The 24,697-nt window shown below is 42.9% G+C and overlaps 1 protein-coding gene across 1 annotated transcript; it reads right to left on the bottom strand.

Moving 5' to 3' along the window:
• Positions 1–8,904: 8,904 nt before the first annotated feature.
• On the bottom strand, positions 8,905–9,399 carry LOC125378267 (corepressor interacting with RBPJ 1-like). The gene has a single exon (XM_048393720.1). The coding sequence runs from the start codon at positions 9,397–9,399 to the stop codon at positions 8,905–8,907; it is 495 nt and encodes a 164-aa protein (XP_048249677.1).
• Positions 9,400–24,697: the final 15,298 nt, after the last annotated feature.

Genomic DNA, 24,697 nt, shown 5'->3' on the forward strand with positions numbered 1-24,697 from the left:
TCTATTTCTAGACTTGCTAAAGCCAAACTGGGGAAAGTGGAAATTGATAGTTTATACTGAAGGGTTCATTGGTCTGTTGAGGGCTCAAACAACTGAATACAGGCAAGCTACTGCTAGCACTGACTCTACATGCTAGCCATAAACATGTCACCAGATGATTCCCTAATTACTACTGAATAGTTGTCTGTTCAGATCTCTAACTGCTCAGGAGGTTGTTGATACTTGAATTCCAAGGAGGAACTGGCTCTATGAAGGGTGTGAGAACCTTAGTGTAAATTTAAGCAAGGTCATTAGCTCATATTGTTAATGTTGTAGCAGAAAAAAATAATTTTACTTACTGGAATTATTTGAATTCCCTATGGGAATGAACACAAAAGAAGATTTAATAATAGTTTGTGAAATAATTTGTAAATCTGTGAAATTTAGATGTGATTGTATATGGCACGGTTATGTTTTAACTTTTTTAATGTCCGCTTGTTACAGATAACCTATGAGTATCACTAACACTGACCTTTCTCGTTGATAATGTTGTAGCAAGCCTATGATGCAGCTTACAAAACAAAAACATATTCAAGTACGGTAGTTGCAAGAAGCAGTATTTGACAAATTGTTATAACGAGCAACACTGTTTTGTACTGTGTGCTCTATCACAACAACTGCGCAAAATTCTGTTTAGAGTCTGGCTGTAAAAGGAATATTCATATCATTATTTTCAAGAAGTTACATGCATACAGTCTTTAAGCTGATATCTTCAAAACTTATATGCTAAGCCACAATGAGAATAACTGCCTTTCAAAATAAGGCATGTTTTCTTTTTGTCCCACATTTTATTGCAGGATTCAAATTAGCTTACCATATTGCTGCCATACAGTCATGACTACTTGGTGCAGACAGAACTAAATGACAACACAATAATAATAATATTATTATCGTAAAGAACCATACTGTTACGCCTTCATCGTTTACAAACTAACCATTTACATTTTCTCTGTGCTGATAGAAATGATTATGATGCGAAGGTCATTGGCCAAGAAAAGAAGTTCAACAACAGATCATCAGATACAGGCATATGGAAAGCTGTAGATATGGAGACCCGTTACATGTGATCCAACCAAAAAACAACACATTATAACCTCAGGACACCTTCTTTAAAGTAAGGGTATACTTTGACTAGTAGCTCAGATTCTCAAAAGTTTTTAGGGGTTCCAGAAGCACATATGGCCCAGTCTAGACAAACACCTTGTCTCTGAAATGAACATATTTTACAGACCAAAACAGTTGTTAAATTATAGTTATAAAAATATAATAAAAAGGAGAGACTCTTTTGGTTATAATTGTTTCAGGGTCTGTGTGGCAGACTAGACCCAGTCATCCAAGGCATGCAATTAGTTGTGCAGAGTCGTGTCCATAATACATGCCAGAATACTATGATTGTGGGTTCTAGTCACAGAATTGTCCAGGTTATGTTTCTTGGTTTGGCAGCAGAATACCTGTCGTCTTGATTTTCATCAGAGTGGGAAACGTCTTCGACTTGCATCATGTTCGGCATTCATCTCCCATTAATCTGACATGCCATGATATGCCTGAAATACTGTTCCAAGTAATGTGTCACTAAACGAAGCAGATTATTTGTTTCTTGTTTGACACTGCACTTGTCAATATTCCAGCTGCATGGTTGTGGAGTCTTGACCAAAAAATCCAGGGATTCATACATGTGACATATGGTTATAATACAGCTAAGTAAGATATATGAAAACAACAACAATGTAACATATGTTTTACCACCTTTTTTTAAAATACCATCCCATCAATAAAGCTTTAATATTATCAAATATATCATTCTGTCAAGAAGTGGCATAACCTTTTTAAAATGTATCAACTGTTGAATTGTATTCTTTCTAAGATAGCAAAATGGTACATATGAAATAAGAAATGTCACAATAGGTAGTTTGACTCCTATTTGAATTTCCTCCTGAATCTGTTGTGATTGTGATTGGCTTAACAATTGTTGTCCCCCGCCGCGCGAAAGCGCAAAGCGGGGGACATAGTATTCACGACCGTCCGTACGTCCCACCTGTTTGTTGCCGCGATATCTCAAGAACTAAACACTGGATTGTCTTCATATTTGGAACTATGGTGTATATACAGACTCCGCAGACACCAGTTGGTTATGGTGACCTTGACCCCATTTTCAAGGTCACAGCAGGCAAATCTGCTTTTGGAGTTGGAAAACGGTGTTGCCGCGATATCTCAAGAACTAAACACTGGATTGTCTTCATATTTGGAACTATGGTGTATATACAGACTCCGCAGACATCAGTCAGTTAATGGTGACCTTGACCCCATTTTCAACGTCACAACAGGCAAATCTGCTTTTGGAGTTGGAAAACGGTGTTGCCGCGATATCTCAAGAACTAAACACTGGATTGTCTTCATATTTGGAACTATGGTGTATATACAGACTCCGCAGACACCAGTCGGTTTTGGTGACCTTGACCCAACTTTCAAGGTCACAGCAGGCAAATCTGCTTTTGGAGTCGGAAAACGGTGTTGCAGCGATATATCAAGAACTAATCGCTGGATTGTCTTCATATTTGGTACTATGGTGTATATACAGACTCCGCAGACACCAGTCGATTTTGGTGACCTTAACTTAATTTTCAAGATAACAGCAGGGAAATCTGTTATTCAAGATGGAAAACAGTGTTGCTGCGATATCTCAAGAACTAATTTCTGGATTCCTTCATGTTTGATGATATTGGCTTTTGGAGTACGACAAATAGTTCCATGGAGGTATCTAACACAGAAAATAATATTATTCAAAAGGAATAAAATATTTGGAAAAAAACACATATCGAATAAGGCGGCGGGGGACATTTCGTCACTTGGTGACAAATACTTGTTTTTACTGGTTTCAGGATTAGAACTGATAGAGAAACCGGTTATAGGCCGGAAACACCACATTTGAAATGCAGATAGCCCTGCGAATGCAGAACACAGAGTTTTACTGTTGGTACCGCGAGTGTCACATCCATGGATTAGACGTGAATGGGTACAGAAAGCGCTTAAGAAAAAAAAACTACCGAAGAGTTCTTGACTGTGTTTACAGTTACAATGAGTCTACTCACGAAGCAGATAGTTTTACAAAGGTCTTGTTTCAGAACACATAAAATATTGAAAACCTTTCATATGTCGAATCATAATATCATCAATATGACACTGAGTAAAAATGCATGCTTAAGAAGTCTTTTCATCCAAAATAATACAACCAAGATGGTAAATGTGCAACTGAGAGTGACTTTTAAAGAGAGTGTGAGAGGCAGACAGCAGCTGTATGAGACTTTTATTATGAGTATTTAAAAAAAATATATATCAAATATAATGAAACGGTAGACATTGACCAAGAAGTGTTACTTATAGGCCTTCGACGAGTCCAAATTAACTACCCGGGTACCCACCCCACTATTACCCGACCCTTCTCGGGTTCCTGCTGTTGGTCCCAAGAGATAAGTACAAATGTGGAACAGGAATAGTTTGACTGTAGCCCTGGCAAAATGTATGTAGGTATTCATAGAAAACGATCTGGTCATGCATACACTGAAGATGACTGAAGTTTTACCTCTATTCAAAGTTTCAAACATATAAAGTCAGAAGGAATGTGTGCATAGTCAGAAAGAAATGTGAACATTAGTCACTTATAGTGTAACCGTGGAAGTTCTAGATATTTTTGTCATTAAACAATATATCACGTGACTAACCAAGGGTCTGGGTTGCTCTGTTGGTATCCGGTCCTACTCAGTACCCGAGTTCCCTGTCCCAGCCCTAGTTAGTTAGTACAAGTTCACAATCCACCAATGATGTTCTTGATTGTAATTGAACCAAAGATGAAATACACATACACAGGTCATACACAATCTTAAGACACCTAAAGTTACTGGAGTTGATTGCAAATGAGTATTTAAAATTCGCTGAGGGAAAGCTACTCCCTGGTATGGAAAAGTTATTAATTTTCAACAGCGGAATAATACCTGAATATTGGCTGAATGGTATTATCTAATCTAATCATGAAAATATTTACTACTACCAGGGTAATATAAACTGTGTTGGGAAATTCTTTACTGCTGTATTAAGTACAAGAATTGCCTAATGCCTTAAACAGAGCGAAATACTGTCAGAAAACGATGGTGGCTTTTGCGGAGGTTGTAAAATATTTAATTATGTCTGTATAACTAGGGTATATTGGAAATTCCAGATAACAACAGGTCACCTGAATTTAGTTCAAACATAAAATGACCTGCACCATTTGGAACAAGTCCAATTTCACAAACTTCATGAACCAAGTCAATATCAGTAAGGAACAAAGCCAAATTGCATGAAGGATTTTGAAATGATCTTTGAGCTGGTAGATTGTGGCATTTTATAAGCATATGATTTGGAGTGCAAAGTTCATATTGATCACTTGTGAATTCCAAAAATGTCTCGTCAACTGTAGAATTGGCAATATATGGTATTGTCTCCCCAACCACTGTGGCATCACCAGAAGCGTGATTTAGAGGAATTGGGAATGACTTAACTTGATAAAGTTGTGTTTCCCTATCTTTGGATGTTACTGGTAACATCATAGTGACATAAACAGTATTGTCATGTCTTATGTAATGTACCTTGGTAGCTGTGTAATAGTATGGCAAATCCTTATGAACCAGATGGAAATTTGGATATTTATCCTCTAATGCTCTCCTTTTTTTTGATAGAGCACGCCTTAAATGTCCTAAAGGTATCAACTCAGGTGATAGTACATTTTGTAACAACTTATATAATCCTGTGCTCAACCGATTAATATTCCTTTCAACCATAGTAGCAAAATGTAACTCCTTTGCAACAAGTTGTATCCAATGTGCATAGATGGCCTGAAACCATCGTATCTAATAATCCTCTACCTTTATCAGTTCAGTCAATTCAATATGATGTAATTATACCTTGCTTCAAACCATCCATTCTGTCATTGGCCTTAGACATGGACGGACCCATGTAATCCTGTGACACATTAAAAGCTGCTTCTTCAGCTCTCATTCTGTTTGATAAGATATTGATATATTGACATATTACATTCACGTCACTGTCAGGGTGGCACCAAATAAATTGTGTGAGAATTCACCAATAAAAGGTAGCAATGCTCTCTTGGAGCGAGTCTGAGAACCAACAATTTGACCTTGAAGTATAATGTTTCTGATCAAAGTAACCCCTTCTAACATGTCTTTGAAAGTGTCGTCATGTACGCGATAAGTAAAATTCAATATAGCCCTCATATTTTCATCACAGGACATATGATTCGCCTGAAGACTAATTCTTACTAAAGTACTCATGGAAATGAAAAATAAACTGTTTTGCAGGATTTAATAATCGACACAAAGCATTACGTAGACGTAAATACGAAATAACAAAACAACTAGAAAAGTACTGGTCTGGATTTGCTAGTTGTATCTCAGTGCTCAATACAAAATGTACTTTACAGGAGGTAATTTGTAGGCACTTTCAACATTCAAAAATTAAACTAAGTCCAAACTGACATGGCAGAAACAGGCTATAGGCATTATGCAAATTACCCTGGAAAAAAGTTATCAAAACAACAATAAAAATAACAGCTATGTTTATGTACATAATAATAATGACATGTAAGTTGATGTTTGAGAAGGGAATATGTTACTTTTACGTTCTGATATTTTGATGATGATTCACTATCCCACAATGCCACTCACAAATCACTAACCACTGACAAATCACATGCATGTGGGTTTCAAGCACCTGTTTTCACCTGTCGTCAAGGTGTCATAGGTCATGGACATTCACCTTGATCTACTAACACCTGGTTATGCTCAATTTCACAATCGTCTGTTTTGTTCATATTTTTACACACTTTTACGTGTAAAAAGACATAAAAACCTTTGATATGCTGTATTTGTGCCAAGGCCGAATTAGTACTAATTGAGTTGTTTGAATATTTATATATTTTGTATATTAACTGCATTCAAACTGTTTTTTATTCATTTCCGTGAGTACTTTAATACTTTGTACACCATGTCAGAACTCCTGAAGCAAAGACAAAAAGAAACTATTCTGCCTGACATAGATTATCAGTATGTACATTTTACTTCAACATTCAAGTAGATCTCCATACATTAACTATGGTAATAAGCACTACTTCTTTTTTCTAGTTTTATTTGCCAGCTACTATACTCAATAACAAAAGTTCCTGTGACACCAATATTTTACTGTATTTTTCAAACAAGTAAAGTTTGGTTTTCAATATTGTAGTACATGTATGGAATCAAGTCACAAAAACGCAACTGCTAAAGAAAAGCATGCATTCGATGCAAAAGTTGACTTTTATGCAAGCCCCATGCATTTCACCACCAAAGAATGGGTATAAAAACATGTGCGTTAACGGGATTCCATATGCATTGTTTAGCATCGTGCTGACAACAACTACTCAGAAAAACAACAAAATTACGCAATTTTACCACGTTACGAAACGCCACGCTTGTCCGAAAATGAGCCTCTGTGAGCCATTTGGTGTTTAAGGCAACGTTGGCAACAGATGAATGCAGTCAGAAACCATCCTCAGAGTGGCAGGCCACGCGTAACCAATAATCGACAAGACAACTGGATTCGAACAATACACCTACGAAATCGATTCCAGCCAGCAACAGTGACTGCAAGAAGCATCCCTGGCCTTTGACGAATATCTTCACAAACCGTACGTCACCACCTCAGATGTGCGGGGATTGTCGCCAGAAGACCCGCCAGATGTCCCATTTTGACAGGAACCACCATCAAGCATGTCTACACTGGTGTAGACAGCGTCTACGCTGGACGGCCATGCAGTGGGGACAAGTTATATTCACTGACGAGTCTCGTTTTCACCTCAGCCACAGCGATGGACGGATTCGTGTGAACGTTACGTCAATCGTTGTGTCATGGAAGAAGACTTGTTCGGGGGTGGCAGCATAATGGTATGGGGTGGGATTATAGCAAGACAGAGGACCCCTTTGATAGTGGTAGAGGGAAATCTCAATCGACAGCGCTACCGCGACGAGATCATTGGCCCTGTTGTTCTACTGTTTTTCCGTCGTCATGGCCCAGGCATTACCTTTCAACATGACAACGCCTGGCCTCATATTGCTCGACTTGTTCAGGATTCTCTTCAACGAAACATTGTGAATGTCATCCCCAGGCTGGCTCACTCCCCTGATCTCTCACCAATCGAGCACATATGGGATGATATGGATCGACGCCTTCGACGTCAACCACGTGTTCCACAGACACAGTAGGAACTTCAAACATGCTCCAGCAGATATGGACAGATATCCCACAGGACTTTGTGTGACGCCTGGTCTATTCCATGAGACGAAGGTGTGTTGCTGGCATTGCAGCCAGAGGTGGACACACACACTATTGATTTGTAAATTGACATTTTGGCATGTTCATGTTTTTTATGAAATCACACATTTTCTGAAGTCAGTATGGCAAATTAAACCATTTAAACACTAACAGGGGTCTTTTATCTGTTGCAAACCGAAATTGTTTCAGATTTGGTAAAAAACATAATTTTGCATTAAATCTTATTCAATGTCACAGGAACTTTTGCTGTTCAGTATATATTATTACTTATATGGCCTCGACCAGAAAAAGGGAGAACACCTGTAAATCTACAGTTAATGGAATCTTATAGTCCTGTTTGTTTTTCTAGTTCTGTCAGTGTCACTATTCCTTCCATTTGGAAGTGTTGGTAAGCAACACAACAGTTTAGTTTCTTTGCATTGAATTCCGGTCTGTGACCCCCTGTTTTCTTTGGGGTCACAAACACTGTGCTCACGAACTGGTTTCTTACTGGAGAAACCCACTGCACTGCCCCTTTCTCTAACATTTTTGTTACTTCTGCAGACATTATGTCCATTTCTGACTTTTGCATTTTTAGTTCTTTTAGTTCTGATTTTTGCTAAGGAATTTGATTAAATTCTATTCTGTACCCCTGAACAATGTTTAGAATGTAATGATCCTTTGTCAACTTTTGCCAATTTTTCATGAAGTGTTTTAATCTCCCCCCTAGTTTGGGATCTGCCTGAATGACCTGAAAGTCTAGGTCCTGTAACTGACTGTGCAGTCTGTTTCCCTTTTGATATTGTGAAACATACATACCTTCCTCTGGAACACTCTCTGCCTCTGCCACCACAGTCTCGCTTTCTAGTCGAGTTGGTGAATCGCACCTTCTGGAATGAGTTGGTACTGTAACGGCCCCCACCTCTGTAACCCTGGTAACTTGATGAGGGCCCTCTGTGAAAGGGTCAGCTGTTTCCTCTGTTAAACCCTCTAGTAGAGCTCTTGAAGCCATAGTGGCTCTTGTTTTTGTAGTCTGAAAACTGTCTCTCAATGTCTAATCTCTTCTTTCTGTCCTTGGACAGCTTTAACAATTTCTTGTAAAAAACTTTGCCAAACAAGGCCTTCTTGTCACTGAACTTTTTCTCATTCTTTAAGAGAAATTTCTGGGCTTTCTTCTGACTTTTCATCAGCTTTGTTAGAATGTTCAGTCTTCTATAAAAGGTAGTGGCAACGTTGGCTTGTCCCAACAAACAAACAGTCTTTTCAACTAAATTCAAAAAGTCGTTCACATCAATCTCTTCACCACCTTTATCTCTGATTTTATCCACGGTCTGCCACACTTGACAGTGTGGTCCCATCACATTGAGTAGTCTTGATTGGATTTTTCCCAACCCTGCTTCAACAGATTTAGCCGCAGTAAATCTTTTTTCTTCCAACATATCTGACCATTCTTCATCAAGCACCAGTGGCACAAATCCTTTTGGGGTCGGACAGCCCTCTAATATGTTCTTGGTGATAACTTCATCTTCACTTCATCTGTGCATAATCTAGCAGTTCGTTAGACAGTTCTTGTTCAGCCCTATCATCTGTGGGCTTAAACCGCTTATACAGGTGATTGTCAGTACTAATAGTACAATTGTTGGTTTCACAATCTTCCGAAACTGACGATTCTGACGAACTACTGTCACTACTTGAGCTGGATGACGAGCTATCGGAAGGAGAACTACTAGTGCTACTGTCACTTCTTTTGCGATGACGATGGCGCGATTTTGCTTGGTCCCGTTTTGGAATTGTGAAGCCTTTCCAGTCCTTCCTATTTTGTTTCCTGCTTCGATTCTCCAAATCAACATCATTAGGTCTGCCATTGTTACCAACTGCCTCATGGCTCTGGTTATTGTTTGCCTCGTGGCTGGTTCCAGCGGCCGTTGTTGCCTCATAGCTGACAGGCACATGGCGTCCATGCTTTGGGCTAACAGGAATTCCATTCTCGCCATCGGAACCCGATGAATGATCCGATCTCATGACGGTCAAAAAAACGAAGAAAAGAGTTATGCCAAGAAGAAAAATCACAAAAACAGCAAGACTGACGAAACACCATCGAAGATTGCTCACGATATTAGACACAAGACGAGCACGAAAAATTCAACGTCTTGCGTCTTCGGAAGCCAGAGAATCAAGGACGAGATCTCGTTTTTTCTCACGTGACTTTGAAAGGCTTGTGACTTCCTCCTGGAAGCCAGGGATAATCACATTTAGACCTTATTTCAGTTTATGAAATAAAATTGGGAAAATGCCTGGTGCTTTGAAGGTTTGTTGGTCGTTAAGAAGTGTTGCCTGGCATTTGGTTGTTACAGTTTATTGTGGATTTGAGGGTTGTTCTGTGTTGGTGGTGTGTGCAGTGTAATAGTGCGTGTTCAGGTGTTTCTATTAGGTTACAGTGAGGGCATTTACCTGTTTAGTATTTTCTGATTTTTGTGTATGTGAGTTTAGTGTGTCCTGTCTGTAATTTAATTATTGTCTTGTCAATTTTTTTTTATTTATGAAGGACTTTTGTTTTGAGTGGCTTATGGAGCACCTGTTTTAGTTTACAGTTTGATTTCTGATATTGGTTTTGTCACTTTGGGATGATGTGTACTATTAGCGATACCTTTAATCTCGTTTTTAGATATTGGTAGGTTTATGCTTATGTCTTCTAGTTTTAGTGATGCTTTGGCTGCTTTGTCGGCGCGTTCGCTACCAAACACCCCGACATGGGCAGGGATCCTGACAGATTCTATTTCTTTACCTAGATTGCAGAGTTTGTTGGAGCTTTGGAGTATCTGTTGAATGAATTTAGGTCGATTTGTTTGTGTTTTTGTTTTCAATAGCTTGGAGTCCACTAAGTGAATCAGTTAGGATTAGTTTTTGTGTGTTTTCTTTTAAATTTGGGGGTTATGTAGAGCTGTAGCCATTCCCATTTATTCGGCCGTGAAAATTGATAAATTATTTGGGAGCCTACAGATTTGAGTAGTTGCATGGGTGCAGCACTACAGAACCGCTCCTGGCCACAACACTCTCCTCCAAACTAAATAAAGAAACCGACCCCAACACCGCTAAAGCCATCACAGGATCATACATACACGAAAAAATGGCCAAATTGGTTTCACTTCTGTACAGACGGGTCCTCTGAACCAGGTTCACAACACACAGGATTTGGCATCCATATATACCAACCCACAAAAGAAACCAAATCAGTAGTTATAGGTGCAGCGCTACAAAACTGCTCCTAGCCTCTGATTGGTCGGTTTGGTCACGTGACCTCTGATGTCGTCATCAGGTCCTGTGACTTGCGCAGGACATTGTGGGTCATGCGTGAAGTCATGATGACGTCGTCCGGTTCCGGTGGGGCGCGCATCAAAGATGGCGGCACTTCCGGTTCCGGTTGCGCACCCAAGATGGCGACACGTCCGGTTCTGGGAGGTGTGCGCCTCCAAGATGGCGGCACGTCCAGTTCCAAGGGGCCATCTCCCCATCCAACATGGCGGCACGGCGCCTCCAAGAAGGCGGCGGAGGAGGGAGGAGGGAAGGGAGGCGGGTTCTTTGTTTTTGGTTTGGTGGGTGGGTGGTTGGGTGGTGATGGTGAAGAGGGTTGTCAAAGCAAGGATGAAAGCGTACATTCCGGAGAGATGGGTGGCCCTGAAAAGGGCCGTTTGATCTTGAAGAAGAAGAAAACTTTTGTGGCGCTGTCCAAGAAGCAACATCAAGAAAAGCTTGTAGGAAACAGGAAGCGGAAACAGACTGAATCATCCACAACAGCAGACAGGAAAACGGAAGTAAAAGAAAAACCCGGAGATGAAACCTGCAACACCTGCTACTTTGGCCGTTGGACTCAGTGGTAGCTGCATTTACTTCTTCACCCACATTACTGCAGTGCCACACATACAAGGATGGATCGTTCTCTTTCATCTCACAGGACACTTACTGGCGTGGGTTAAACGCCTCATGTACGTGTCCTTCAGGATGGTGTTACAATACACGCACTGGAATTTTCCGTCACGTGCCTTTGTCCCAAGCAGGGGTCCGGAAAATTTAAAATCCCAATCGGACATTTGCATTTAGGCCACGCCCCCTTCAATGGCTGTCGTCACGCTTTCGCTTATTGTCTGAGGTTACGTATCGTAGCATTGTGAGGATAATGAGGTACATCGATGATGCAAGGTATTTATGTACAGTTGTAAACACATTTTACTCAAATTAACAAGATGTTCTCAGTAATTAATCCTCGATTAATCCGTGTCAACTCAGTTTATTGCCTATTACAGTGATTGACCGATTGGACTATCATGTAGGTACGATGTATTTACAGCAATCAAAACAAACAAAGCTTGTCAGTGTAGATAATCTTCATTGTGTTACAACTGCAGACAGAAACTGCTCAGTCCTAACTGTTGATCATGTCCGTCAAAATGTAAGAATGTCCGGACAATACTTTTTAAAATGTCCGGACAGAAAAATTTAAATGTCCGGTAAGCAATATTTTAAACCGGACATTTGAGATTCCCAATCGGACATGTCCGGCGCATATGACGGTTTCCGGACCCCTGGTCCCAAGAGCATAGACAGGCAGGCGGCCTTGACACTTGTTGCATTGCCATGGAGGAGGGGGTGGCAATGCTTCTGTCTCCATGTTCCGGTGCCCGACCTGAGCCCTGGTTTTCCAAACCGGACCGACCCTTGTGTTTCTTTTCCATAGGAAATGGATTTTACCATGGGAGAGAAAGCACAACCCTGGTTCGACCGATCAGAGGTCAGCACCGGCCGAGCGCAGCCTCTGATTGGTCCAAAACCAAAGCCTCTGATTGGTCAGATTTCGATCCCTTTTTTTTTGGTAGTTATGTACCGCCACCACGATCATGTTGCAGATTAATCATCTGAATTGTAAAGGTGGACCGCCATGGACAGACATGAACGTAATGTAGGAATGCCTACGTGATGTACTTTGTGTCTCCATGCAAACGTGATGTCACTCGTGACTACAAACAGACGTTGTTTTGGGTGTTTTTTTGTTTGTTTTATAGACATACGTGATGTTGTCACTCGCTCATCCATGCCGATGCATGTCTTTAAACAGATGTTTATAAATATTATTATTTATAATATTAAGATGGATAAGGATAGAGAGAGAGAGGTCGATAGACATACGTTATGTTTTACTCGTGTCTCCATGCAAAGGTGGTGTCATGCATGTACGCATACATACATACATACATACATACATACATACATACATACATACATACATACATACAAACATACATAGAAACATGGTGTCATTCGTAGGCGTGTCCCTCCAAGAGGACTGGGGAGGATGTTCTTTTGGATTGTCATTGTTTGTGTTGGCAAAGCAAAGGATGAAAGTTTTCTTTCGGGAAAGATGGGTGGCCCTGAAAAGGGCCATTGGAAAACAAACTGGAACCGGGAACCGGAACAGGAACACGGGAAACGGGAAACGTGCTCCTAGGCAGCCAGCCATGCTACACCATTCGCGTTGCTCTGATTCACATTCTCCTCACAGAGATAGTGTAGCTGTAGCTTCTTCTTGTGTCCCACCAGACCGATTGACCGGTCTCCATGGCCTAGATATTTTACATGCCGTGGAAAAAGTCCAACAGTCCAGCAAAGCCCTTAACATCGATGCCACCATGGTTGTGACCTTAGTACACGTAGCAGATCCTGACTGGCTAGGATCAGGCAGTGGCCGCCACCATCTGAAAAACATGGTTGGACTTGAAGCATTTTTAATGAAAAAGGGGTATTGTACGGATCAAGAACGAAGATCAATCCTGTTTGGCAAGGGCCCTTGTGGTGGCACAGCATTATGCCCAGAAGCCCAACCCTCTGACCCAAGAATGGACCAACCAGCGAATGAGACTGATGAGAACGAATTGAGTCGACGTTCAAGGCATTAGGGCAGAGCGCCTTGACATTCCTGAAGGTCCCTGTCAGGGCCTGGACGACCTAGCATGCGTGGGACGTGCCTTGGCCAAAATCAACTATCAACTGAAAGTCTACAGTCAAGAGGTGGACCGGAGACTGATGTACAAGTGTGATGAGGGTCCACCCAACGCCACCGTGCTGCATTTATTCCATCATGAGCACCACTATGATGTGATCACTTCCATGCCAGCCTTTTATGCGTCTAACCATTACCGCAAACTCTGCGACCACCGTTACGATTATCCCGAAAAACATCCCTGCAGCAAGCAATACCGCTGTCACTGCTGCCTCCACTCCAGCTATTGCAGGCCCAAGGAAGAGCATGGGATCCCTTGCTTAACATGTCAACGATGGTTCACAAATCAACACTGTTACACCCAACATCTCCAGTCACCGTCAGTTGGAAAACCCAGCGCCTGTCAATCGATTCACAGGTGCCTGACCTGTTTTCAGCTTTTCCGCGTCTTGGAGACCCCCATTGCTCATCACGAGAGCTCAGATGAAGGACGTCCATGCTTAGAGTGTCAAGAACCTGTGACCCCAGACCATCGCTGCTACATGACTCCCTTCTGTGAAGCCCACGATGAAGAGGAAGGGGGGGAAGAGGAAGAATGTTACAACCGAAACCGACGAGACAACGTCAAATACGTCTTCTATGATTTTGAATGTAAGCAAGACACGGGGGAGCACATCCCAAATTTGTGTGTGGTGCAGTTAGGATGTGGACGATGCATCGGTCAAGCCACAAAGGAGTTGTCCGAACACTGTCCATGGTGACAAAAAGGTTACGGTCCCAGCCGCGAGATAGTGTTTCGAGGCCCCACCACGATACGCGATATGTGTGTCTGGTTGTCGGCCGTTGCTGAAAAAAAGAAGAAGAAGAACCAGGAGGAGGAGGGCAGCGCACGCAAGGGGACAACAGCACGGCTAGGCAAAAGAACGGAACCCTCTCAACCCATCCTCCAACAAAACATCAGCGACGTCCATCACCCCAGGAGGAGGAGGGGAAGGGGGAGGATGCCATGGAGGTGGACACGCCCACCCTGTTGGAGGAGGGGAAGGAGAAGGAGACAAAGAAGACAAAGAAGAAGAACACCACCACCGTCCAGCCGCCCGAGGAGGAGCTCATTTATGTGATTGCACATAACGCGCGAGCCTATGATCTGCACTTGATCATGAAGGTGAAACTCTCCACCAAGATTAGGAATGGACAACAGATTTTACAGGCGACCCTGGGACGATTGTGTTTCCAAGACAGTTTGAATTTCATACCCTACCCGCTGAAAGCATTTCCAAAGATCTTTGGACTGAAGAAAGGGTATTTTCCACACTTTTTCAATACCAAAGCCAACCAGACCTACAGAGGTCCCTATCCACCATCTGTCATGTACGATCCCGAACGCATTACCTTCCTCCAGTGGCATACCAAGAAAGTTCAAGAAGGAGACTTGTTTGACTTGCAAGAAGAACTCTTAGCCTACTGTCAGAGCGATGTCGATATTTTGGGACATGGATGTGCTGACTTCCGACAGAACGCCATCAGGACAGTTCGCATGGATCCCTTTGTAGAGGTGATGATGCTCCCTGTGTTCACCATGAAATCCTTTCGAAAACACGATCTGAAACCCGATACCATAGCCATTCTTTCACCTCAAGCCTACCAACCCAAGTGAAACTATTCCCAGGCCTGTATGAACTGGTTAAGTTATCTCATGGAGACCCACCCCGATCTGCACCTCCAGCACGCCAGGAATGGAGGTGAAAAAGAGTTCACGTGCGGAGAAGGAAAACATCATTACAGTGTGGATGGCTACTATCCAGCAACAGGCACCATCTACGAATTTCTGGGGTGATTCTGGCATGGGTGTCAGACATGTCACAAGACCGAATGTGGAGAACTTCATCCCATCCTTGGTACGTCGATGGGAGCACGTTATACAGACACACGCTACCGCCTGAGTCTCTTGAACCAACACCCTGATGTGAAACGTGTCGTCACCCTGTGGGGATGCGAGTTTTAAAAAATGCAACAGGAGGACTCCACTTTGCGTGCTTTCTTGCAGGGACCCACTGTATCCACTCACCTGGTCAGCTAAACCCTCGTGATGCCTTCTATGGAGGAAGAACCAATGCCACTCGATTATGCTACGAAGCCCTAGAAGGTGAAACCATGAAGTATATTGATATCAGTTCACTTTATCCCTACATTTGCAAGACCGGAGCGTTTCCCACAGGACACCCGACCCTTCTCCATCAACCGCCTGTGGACACGTTGTTTGAGCTGAAAGGACTCACCCAATGCCGTGTCCTACCCCCGAAACGACTCTAACATCCGCTACTACCCTACAGATCGGGTGGAAAACTGCTCTGTCCTTTGTGCCGCACATGTGCCGATACCCGGTCAGACTCACCCTGCGGGCACACGGACGAAGAGAGGTCTTGGGTGGGCACGTACACCACCGTAGAACTCCATGAAGGTGTGAAGAAGTATGGCTACAAGGTGCTTCAGATCTTCGACGTTTGGCATTTCTACACCTTTGCAAAGCATGACCCTGACACCCAGCAAGAAGGACTCTTTGACCCCAATATCGACCGTCATTTCAAGGAGAAGCTCGAAGCCAGCGGATACCCCAATCATGATGCTTACATCACAGGATATCTTTGACAAAGAAGGCATTCGGTTGGACAAGGACCACATCGAGAAGAACCCAGGACGCCGCGCTATTGCCAAGCTCTTTCTTAATTTGCTCTGGGGTAAGTTTGGACAGCGTTTTGACTATAGTCAGACCGTCTATATGAACAACCCTGTGCAGTACTTTGCCTTGTGGAGAGATGAACGAAATACCATCGAGGATGCCACGGTCGTCAACGAACACATGGTGGAAGTGACCTATACCCACAAGGAAGAATTTCAAACCCCTCATTCTCATTTCATTGCTTGGGTCACCGCAAAAGCGCATCTCAAGCTGTACGAGACCCTCGCCCTGGTGGGTTGCAGGGCCTTGTACTTTGACACGGACAGCGTCATTTACATTCATCGACCCCATGAAACAAGCTTGGCCATTCGTTAGGTGAGTTTACAGACGAACTGGACGGAAACACCATCATGACGTTTGTGTCAGGATGTCCCCAAAACTATGGCCATGAGTTAATGAACCCCAGACCCGATGGAACGCGCACAACCTGCGAAGTGCGAGGGTTCCCCTTGAATTACAGAAACCAACAACACCTCAACTTTGACACCATGAAAGGACTGATACCGGGACAACGGCCTGGGAAGGAGGGGGAGAAAATCAGCTTGGATTACCCTCATCAGATCATTCGTAAAGGACCTCGGAATGGGAACGCTCTTGTGCCCCGACCCACCCAGAAAAGACTACCGCACCGTTTACGACAAGCAACGCATCGTCTGTGACGAAACCACAGGCCTGCCTGTAGACACACTCCCCTTTGTGGACAGACGACTAGATCATTTTGTGTGTCACGATGTTCTTCACGCTGTGTTGGCTGTTGGGGTTTTATCTTGAAGACAGACGTGTTCGGAGAGAGTACCATCATGTGTTGACTCACATGCGTAAAGACTTGGAAGAAACAACGGATCGAAAGTGGATTGACAACCACAACCAGAACAACAGCACCAACTACAACAACAGCAGCAGCAGACAGCGAAACGAAAGGGACATCCTTTTTTAAACCTGCAACACCTGCAAAAAGACAACCACGGAAGAAATTGTCTCTGAAGATCCCTCATCAAGAACAACTGTTAGTACCATGCTATTCTTTGGAATGTGTATGATGCCGTTATGATGATGATGATGATGAGTATCACGAATGCATGACTATGATCGTGGGTATACTAAAGGGTTCTTTTCTTGTTGGATTGACAGGACACCCATCCTTCCTTACCCCGATGTCAGTTCACCCTATTGGAACACTGGTAGGAACAAATCCCTCGGGAGCTAACCTATTCGCCTAATGTGCCTGTGATGATGACGACCAGTGACGGTGATGATCATGAAGCGCTCAAGCTGACAGCCCTCCCTGCCATGGATCTGGACACACCCACCCTGCTTGATGCTTCTTGGTCACCAGCATCACCGGAGGATGTCATCTCCTCGGGTATGCCAATGGTTTGCGACGACGACGACAACATTGATGACGATCATACAGCGTGAATGTAGTGCCTGTCGCCACAACAACATGTTGAGATACATAAGCTGCAACAGTGGTCAAGTGATGTGTCATGTCTGTTTCAGGGAGGCCATAGACTGTACCTGTTTTACTGAGGAGTCCCAAACATGGTTGGAACCTGTTTGGGTCAATATGATGAAGGACCACATCTTATGGTGACCTCATCTTCACTCAAAGAGCTTGAAGATGGAAGATGAAAGGTTTTTGCGTTGTTGAAGGGACATGCAAAGCACTCCCTCCTCAGTTGTCTTTTCCTATTTCTTAGGTATCTGGTTGTTGTTGTTGTTCATTATTAAACAGTGATTGATTGAACTGACTCTTTGTGTCTTGATTGATCTCAACTCCAATAGGGTGCCGAACCGAGGGTAGAGGTTGAGTCCAGATGTCGTCTACGTTGTCATGTCTGTGCACATGCTCATTGGAAAAGTAAAGGAAAAAGTAAAGAAAAAAAAAGATAAAAGAGAAAGGCCATGCTTGAAAGATCCACATGGTGTTCAGACTGTGGTAAGACATTTTGTAGAAGAGAGTTGTGCTTTCTCTCCCATGGTAAAATCCATTTCCTATGGAAAAGAAACACAAGATCGTCTCGATACTACGGTATGAAGTGCCAGACCAACAGTCACAGTTACCTGTACTGCCCTGAAGTGACATGTACCGAGTGCCACGCTCAAGGTCACCGCCACTATGTCTGTCCGAAGATAAGCAGTCAAGATAAGCAGAAGACTCCCCGGGGCCCATGTTACAACTGTCAAGTCGTGGGTCATTTCGCTGCAGATTGCCCAGAACCCAGTCGAAAGAAGACTTCAGCAGCGCCGTCCATGTCGACACAAGTGACACAAGTGACACAAGCACTTCATCTCATAGAAGCCTGCATATCGATGTCCGTGCCCTAAAAGAATGCATCGCGCAACTCCATGTGGACATCACACCACGTCTAGGCAAAAGAAAACAGGACAGAAGCCTCTCAAGAAACCACCCTTCAAAGCGCTGACGACGTCATCAGTCTAAGGGGGAAAAGGTAGGTGGAGGATGAAGAAGATAGATCATCTGAGAAAAATGGCTAACGCATGGCACATGCTGCTCCACTGTTTTTCCAGTTTCCAATCGTTTCCAGGTTCCAGTTTTCTAGTGTTCCAGTTTTCCTACAGTTTCCAGTTTCCAGTTTGATTTCCAACGGCCCTTTTCAGGGCCACTCATCTCTCCCGAAAGAACGCTTTCATCCTTGCTTTGACTACCCTCTTCACAATAACCACCCAACCACCAACCAACCAAACCAAAAACAAAGAACCTGACTCCCTCCTCCCTCCTCCGCCGCCAATCCCTCCTCCGCCGCCACCACCATCTTGGAGGCGCCGTGCCGCCATGTTGGATGGGGCGATGGCCTCAGACCACAGTTATCCGCCCTAAGTTTTACCATGAACCGGAAGGAAAATAGGAGAATATAGTGCCCTGTTCAAATGGGCTGTTCAGCCTGTGCCAATTTTTTGGGAGTGACTTGTGATAGCTTAAATGAAAGATTAGACATTGTAGTATGTTGCCAATTTTTTGTTAGCCACATGTCCATTTCTTCAAGTGACCGCACTGCTCGACTTGATAGTTTGATTTCAGAATTTTGGCACTTGTCGATGGCTGATGCCCCGGGGCCATTGTTGAGCCTATGAATAGTCGAAGAAGCCCTCCCGATCATATTTCTTGAAAAGTTCACATTCTTTGGCAAAGAAATACTCATTGATCAGTTCACGGCTTCACATTTCTGTGTGTCTGTGTACGTTTTCATTTGTTCGACAACTTTGACACTCAGCTTCATCTTGAGAATTTCATTCAGCAAGTGTTTATCATTGTCATCCATATTGAAATGAGTGATTTTGTTGCAACCGAGTAACATGGACCGCTGCCACCAGCTGTTTGTTACACCGCCACGACACACAACAGAGTACTGGGCACACCTGGAGCAGTCGCCGCTGTAGCACTTGAGGGTTGCTTCGAGCACTCTAGGTAAGATACTGCAAAGTGTTTTCATGTCACCTGCATGATTCTTCTGCATGAGTTCTTTCAGTATCAGGCTGCACTGTGCCTTTACATCCTGACTTAGCACCTTCTTAGCCTCCAATTTCTGTGTACGAGTAGTGCCCGGGAACATATCCGGGTTGAAATCAGCTCTGTAGCATTGCCGAAACTGTCCTTGAGCCAAGTGGGTGGGATCAGCTAGCCTCTGCACCTTCCACATAGGGTCTAACACTTTCAGAGCTCGGTCTATTCCTTCTGCAGACTTAGAGTCCCCATCAGTAGTAGCATACTCAATAAGCACACCCTGTAGCGCAAGCTGATTTCCAATGTCCTCTCCCATATTGAATTCGGAGAATGGAGAGAAGGCCGACATGGTTGCTGTACAGTCTGGGCGCCCCCCTGGACATTTCACATCCATTCCTTTTCCTTTCAGCCAAGCACCAGTCCAGCAGAGCTTATTCTGGAATGCCGCGCCAATGATGAACTTCTTATCGGTAATAGTTTCGCAGGCAATGCTGATTGCTTGTGACGCATTCTGCCCTGGCTTCTTCCTGCTTGCTATTGTCGTTGAGTTGTATCGGCCATCCATGGCAATATTCATCTCGCATGGCTCAGTACCCCTCTTCCGATTAACTTCCTTTACCAAGTCAACCTTTTCAGCCATATCCTGTGTATTCAATTCAGTAACAGCAATAGCCACCTTGTTAGAGGTCCTCTGCATACTGCTCCTGCATGGGGGGGGAATGTCCATGTTCGCCATCAGTAACCTGGCTCTCGTGTTGCCGATAGGGGTGTCTTGAAGACGCAAGGCAAGTCCTATGTTATGTGCTGCTGGGTTTGGTCCAGGTTTGCCTGTCTTGATTTCTTTATAAAACTTCATTTCAGGTGCTGTGAAGTCACACATAACACATTTCAGTGTTATTTTCCAGCATGCTCCCCATTTTCTCTCCTTGTCTATCTGCAGCTGAGGGTCGCTGCAGTCAGTGGATGTCAAACGATGCAGTCGCAGAGCTGTGTTCCATGCTTCGGCCACCTTTTCATTGTCGACTAGTCGCATTCCCTCCAAGTCATCTTTGCTTGACTCTTGTTTCAGGTTTTGCTTGCTGGCCGCAGTAGGCCGCATTAGGCCGCAACAGCCTCACAGAGGTAGAGATGCCCTCACAGTCAGGTGTCGACAGCCCAGTGCCATCCAACCTAGACTTGGTAACCAGTGAGAAGTCTTCAGCACTCATCCTAGTGACAGTCCTTGGTATCTGGGGTGGAGAGGCACTTTCTGACTCTTCAGATTCAACGGTGAGGCCTATGTTCCAGGGAGTGTGGCCCTTGCTGAACTGTGTCTTGATTCTCTTGCGATTGCTTTTCATGATGATTATCTCGGACAGAACTAATGAGCTCTGAGCACAAGATGCACCTATATATATCCCCATCATTGTGTGATGACAAGCATTGAAATGTATTAGAAACTCTCAAGACATACACATTTCTTGTGACAGCAGTCCAGCTGTAGAAACAATGTCAGAGCATCCGCACCTGGTGTCGGTTTGTCAGCCCCTGGTGGCTGGGTGTCAGCACCTGGTGGCTGGGTGTCAGAGTGTCAGCACCTGGTGGCTCGCTGCACTTGATTGGCTGTACACAGCTATCTGACCTACCAATCATTTTAATGAGCAAAGACAGGGCTTTCGTGTGAATAAAATTTAACAGTTTCAATTTTCATTTTTGTTGAAAAATATGAACTTTAATTCATTTTCTTTGTTAAAAAATGCATGCATGTACTTAAAAATAGGCGAGAAAATACAGAATTGATTTACTGGACTGAAATTGGTGTCTATTGATAGCATATCTAATGATGAGACAGGAACACTTGATTGTTTTGTCAATTTCCTTTTGATTTTGGAGTTATGGACAAATTAGAATTGTATTTGAAATGAATTCATGCCAAAAATGTACTCTCAAGTGCTATGGATACAGCATGATTTCAAATGACTATAAGTCAAGCTGTGTATGAGCCTTCAACAGTGCATGGGCTTAGTATTGATGAAGTTTTATATGAATTGCATACTTTTTTCTGACCTGATAGGCCTCAGACCACAGTTATCCGCCCTAAGTTTTACCATGAACCGGAAGGAAAAGAGGAGAATATAGTGCCCTGTTCAAATGGGCTGTTCAGCCTGTGCCAATTTTTTTGGAGTGACTTGTGATAGCTTAAATGAAAGATTAGACATTGTAGTATGTTGCCAATTTTTTGTTAGCCACATGCTGTGAAGGTATTGATCCCAGGCTCCCATGACTTGACCCCCAAGTTGAAGGCCGCTCTGTGTGTTTTGCCTCGAAACTTCCGGTGAGCACTGTTGACAGTTGTTACCACGAAAGGGGGCTGGTCAATGCAGGCCGAAACTTTGTGTATTAAGTGACAAGTGGCAGGTTGGTAAGCATGCAACAGGAGAACAGCCTACGACTGATAATAGTTATGGTGGGCTGTCATGTCACTGTAGATAGCAAAGAAGGAAATGAATTGTGGTCTGAGGCCTGATATGGTGAGGCTAGTGCATATGTTTGATTCACTGTATCTCTATTATTATGTAAGAAATTGACTTGAAACTTGGCATATATATCAACAGTAAGTGTTGAAATCTGTGTACATGTGTTTTCAGGTTGAAATATTTTATATATATTTTTAATGATTTTGTTTAATTTTTCGAACGTGCAGTTTTATCAAAATAAGTCATATGAGTTCCAATATGGTAGAATCATGTATCACTACACCTGTCGTGCCTCGTTTGCACTTGGAAAATATTAATATGGCCAACATCGAAGCCTTTTTCAAGAAATACCGAGATATATTTGCTCGGCATTCAGCCAAAAGTGACCAACATGGCACGTGTCAAAACGGCCCATGTCGAATCTGGTCTAGGGCATGTAAGCCCAGTGGCTATGGGGTTTTGAGGTACTATTGCCCCATATCTAGTCTACCCCGAATGTTCGGTTTGTTTACTAAAACATGGCGTAGGGTCAAGTTGACCCTTTTTGTAGTCCCCCCTTTGTTTGTCACTGAGTTTTGACTTTAAATGTTCACAGATTTTGCTCCCATGCTGCACGAGTTTTCTTTTCACAACACTGGGACTTTTCTGGTATTCCTTGTGATAGGCAGCTTCCTTGTCCATTTCTTCAAGTGACCGCACTGCTCGACTTGATAGTTTGACTCCAGAATCAGACTCCCGATCATATTTCTTGAAAAGTTCACATTCTTTGGCAAAGAAATACTCATTGATCGGTTCACGGCTTCACATTTCTGTGTGTCTGTGTACAGTTTCATTTGTTCGACAACTTTGACACTCAGCTTCATCTTGAGAATTTCATTCAGCAAGTGTTTATCATCGGCCTTGTTGTTCTACCGTTTTTGCGTCGTCATGGCCCAGGCATTACCTTTCAACATGACAACGTCTGGCCTCATATTGCTCGACTAGTTCAGGATTCTCTTCAACAAAACAACGTGACTGTCATCCCCTGGCCGGCTCGCTCCCCTGATCTCTCACCAATCGAGCATATGTGGGATGAGATGGATCGGGGCCTTCGACGTCAACCATGTGTTCCACAGACACTCCAGGAGCTTCGAACATGCTCCAGCAGATATGGACAGATATCCCACAGGACTTTGTGCGATGCCTGGTCCATACCATGAGACGAAGATGTGTTGCTTGCATCGCAACCAGAGGTGGACACACACGCTATTGATTTGTAAAGTGACATTTTTTTATGAAATCACGCATTTTCCGAAGTCAGTATGGCAAATTAAACCATTTGAACACTTACAGGAGTCTTTTATCTGTTGCGAACCAAAATTGTTTCAGATTTGGTAAAAAAACATGACTTTGCATTAAATCTTATTCAGTGTCACAGGAACTTTTGTTGTTCAGTATATTTAGGTACACAATATTATTAATCAATTGTGTTGGTTGTAAACATTTAATGAGATAGAATATTTTGCCCAAAACAAACTGTGAATTAAAGGAAGTCCTCAGTACTTCATGATCTTATGATCAGTGTGTGTTTTTGGTCACAGCTCATGCTATCAGTTTTGAATATCTTACTAACTGCTGAGTTCACTGGTCCATGTGACTGCGGCAATAGCCAGGAAGATCATCCATCCAGGAGATATAATTCAGCCAGGTGTTCAAGGTGATAACGCAAGCAATCCTTCCAAACTCTATGCAAACTCTATCTCGTCCTGAAATTATCAAAATGACATAATTTTTTTAAAATACGCATCAGTTACAAATATGGTATTCGATTCAATTCCCCATTTTGACAATTGACTTGCAATTACATGTGTGTTTTGTATGGTGGCCGAGAGGGGACATCGCTTTCTCGCTTTCTCGCTCTATCGCTTTCTCGCTTTATCGCTTTCTCGCTCTATCGCTTTCTCGCGGTATAGCAATATTTCCTCTTGGCCGCTATATGTGTTTCTTTACGATAGAAAGTATATACGTAAAACAACATTAATGAATTGTTAAACCTGACCTCAGTGGGGGGAGGGGTTTTAATCATAAAAGAGAGCTGAGATTTTTCAAGTCACATTACAAATTATACATATGGACAGAATGTTGAAATTTTCTCACTATCTACTTAGACATAATTTAACAGTACAGATATGGGTGCTTTTATAACAATCCACGTATTTCTGCGTAAAAAAAAAGAATTTGATTGATTTATGGCCCTATTTAGCAGTTTTATTGGATCCCCCGCCCCCAGGCCAAGTTATCAAAACAAATAGCGCTGAGTAGTACGTACTTCCTAAAAAACAATATTTTTCCCGATAGAGCGAGAAAGCGATAGAGCGATTAAGCGACAGAGCGAGAAAGCGATAGAGCGATTAAGCGACAGAGCGATAGAGCGATAAAGCGATAGATAAAGCGATAAAGCGATAGATAAAGCGATAGAGCGAGAAAGCGATATTTCCCATAATGCCGTACATTAAAACGGTTTTTGCTGATATTTAGTGATCCATTCCTGTAATTCTCACCACAATTTTGCCTCTTATGATTGGATTTTTTAAACATCTTGTGGTAGATAAATATGTTACAAATGCACACATACTTTTTTCTCGTTGAGTTTGTATATTTTCTTGTAGTGTAGTAAATACGCAAGA

Source organism: Haliotis rufescens, unplaced genomic scaffold, assembly GCF_023055435.1.
Source record: "Haliotis rufescens isolate VD_foot unplaced genomic scaffold, xgHalRufe1.0.p SCAF_12, whole genome shotgun sequence".
Taxonomy (NCBI): domain Eukaryota; kingdom Metazoa; phylum Mollusca; class Gastropoda; order Lepetellida; family Haliotidae; genus Haliotis; species Haliotis rufescens.